This window comes from Galeopterus variegatus, unplaced genomic scaffold (assembly GCF_000696425.1).
Source record: "Galeopterus variegatus unplaced genomic scaffold, G_variegatus-3.0.2 Scaffold11246, whole genome shotgun sequence".
NCBI classification, from domain to species: Eukaryota; Metazoa; Chordata; class Mammalia; order Dermoptera; family Cynocephalidae; genus Galeopterus; species Galeopterus variegatus.
Window position 1 is genome coordinate 42499 of NW_007737357.1, and position 1257 is coordinate 43755.

Genomic DNA, 1257 nt, shown 5'->3' on the forward strand with positions numbered 1-1257 from the left:
GCCATCTCTCTGTACTCGCTTTTACCACTCGTGATACCATCACAGCTTGGCCAGACCTCTGAAACAGGTTATCACTATTCCAATTTAGTTCCTTCCATCTACTTTCTGTGCATTCAAATCTGACATGTCCTCCCGAGGGGTAACTCAGCAATGGTCTCCTACTGCTCTAGGATGAGCAGGTGTTTACCATACCTTCAAAGTCCTCTGTTTCTCATTCCTTCCCACCTGCCACCTNGAGCAGGTGTTTACCATACCTTCAAAGTCCTCTGTTTCTCATTCCTTCCCACCTGCCACCTTTCCCTGCACACACAACCATATTTAATTTCTCCCAGGGCTCAAATGTGACTTCACATATGCTGATCCTTCTGCCTGAAACATTTTTTACTACTCCTCTTCTCTAATTCCTACTCATATTCAGGTTCCAGTTTAAACATCCCTTCCTCCAGAAGCCTTCTCTGACCAGCCCCTAGACCAGGTTAGGAGCCCCTCCCTCGTGCTTAGAAAGGAGCTGTTCTGTGTTTATTTCCCTGTGATAGGACCTACGAGTCACACCTTACTGGATGAGCTGCTCAGTTGTCTGTGCCACTTGAGTTACATAAGCCCCATGACAACACAGGCTAAGAGTTACCCTGCTCACCTAGCCAGTGCCTGACACATAGTCAGTGTTCAACAAGCATTTTGAAATGTGTGAATGTGTAAATAAATATAAATTTTCATCTATTTTTCCATTGTATTAACATCCTTGAAATCTGAATTAACACTGAGTAGGGATCCATTTCTTCTGAAACATACCAAAAGAAGTACACCTAATACACATATCCCATGTAACATAAAAACAGGGAGGCAGCTATTCACTAAACAAGAGGCTGAAATGTTTCAAAAGCAAATTATTAATGTGAAATCTTCAGTCTATGACAGAGGTTGAAAGGGCAAGATAATAAATCAATATTCAAGGAGGAAAACCATCATGATTTTTTTATGTAGAAGAAAAACACATTCTTAACTTCAGGTGGCTTCTAACAACCTTGTAACAAAACCCATTTTAGGTTAAAGTAAGTGCTCGTTACCTTGTCAGAGTGATCTGGAAAGTCGTGTAGCCAGCAATGAATGAGGCCAGCCGTGTCAGGCTCTGCTTTCCCGATCCGCCCACCCCGACCAGGAGGGCATTTCCTCGAGGAGTACGAATGACTCGAGAGATCTATAACATGGAATAAAAAAGGCATGTATCTCTCAAAATGTAAGTATTCTATTTTTTTT

General features: G+C 42.1%; 1 protein-coding gene across 1 annotated transcript in view; it reads right to left on the reverse strand.

The window, feature by feature from the left end:
• The window catches only part of LOC103610506 (dynein heavy chain 5, axonemal-like), a gene marked incomplete at its 5' end in the record, with an annotated part of 46414 nt that overhangs the window by 35376 nt on the left and 9781 nt on the right, over positions 1-1257 (reverse strand). Inside the window, one exon of the mRNA XM_008594659.1 lies at positions 1068-1198. Within this exon, the coding sequence (XP_008592881.1) occupies positions 1068-1198 (131 nt within the window). The remainder of the gene's footprint in view (positions 1-1067; positions 1199-1257) is intronic.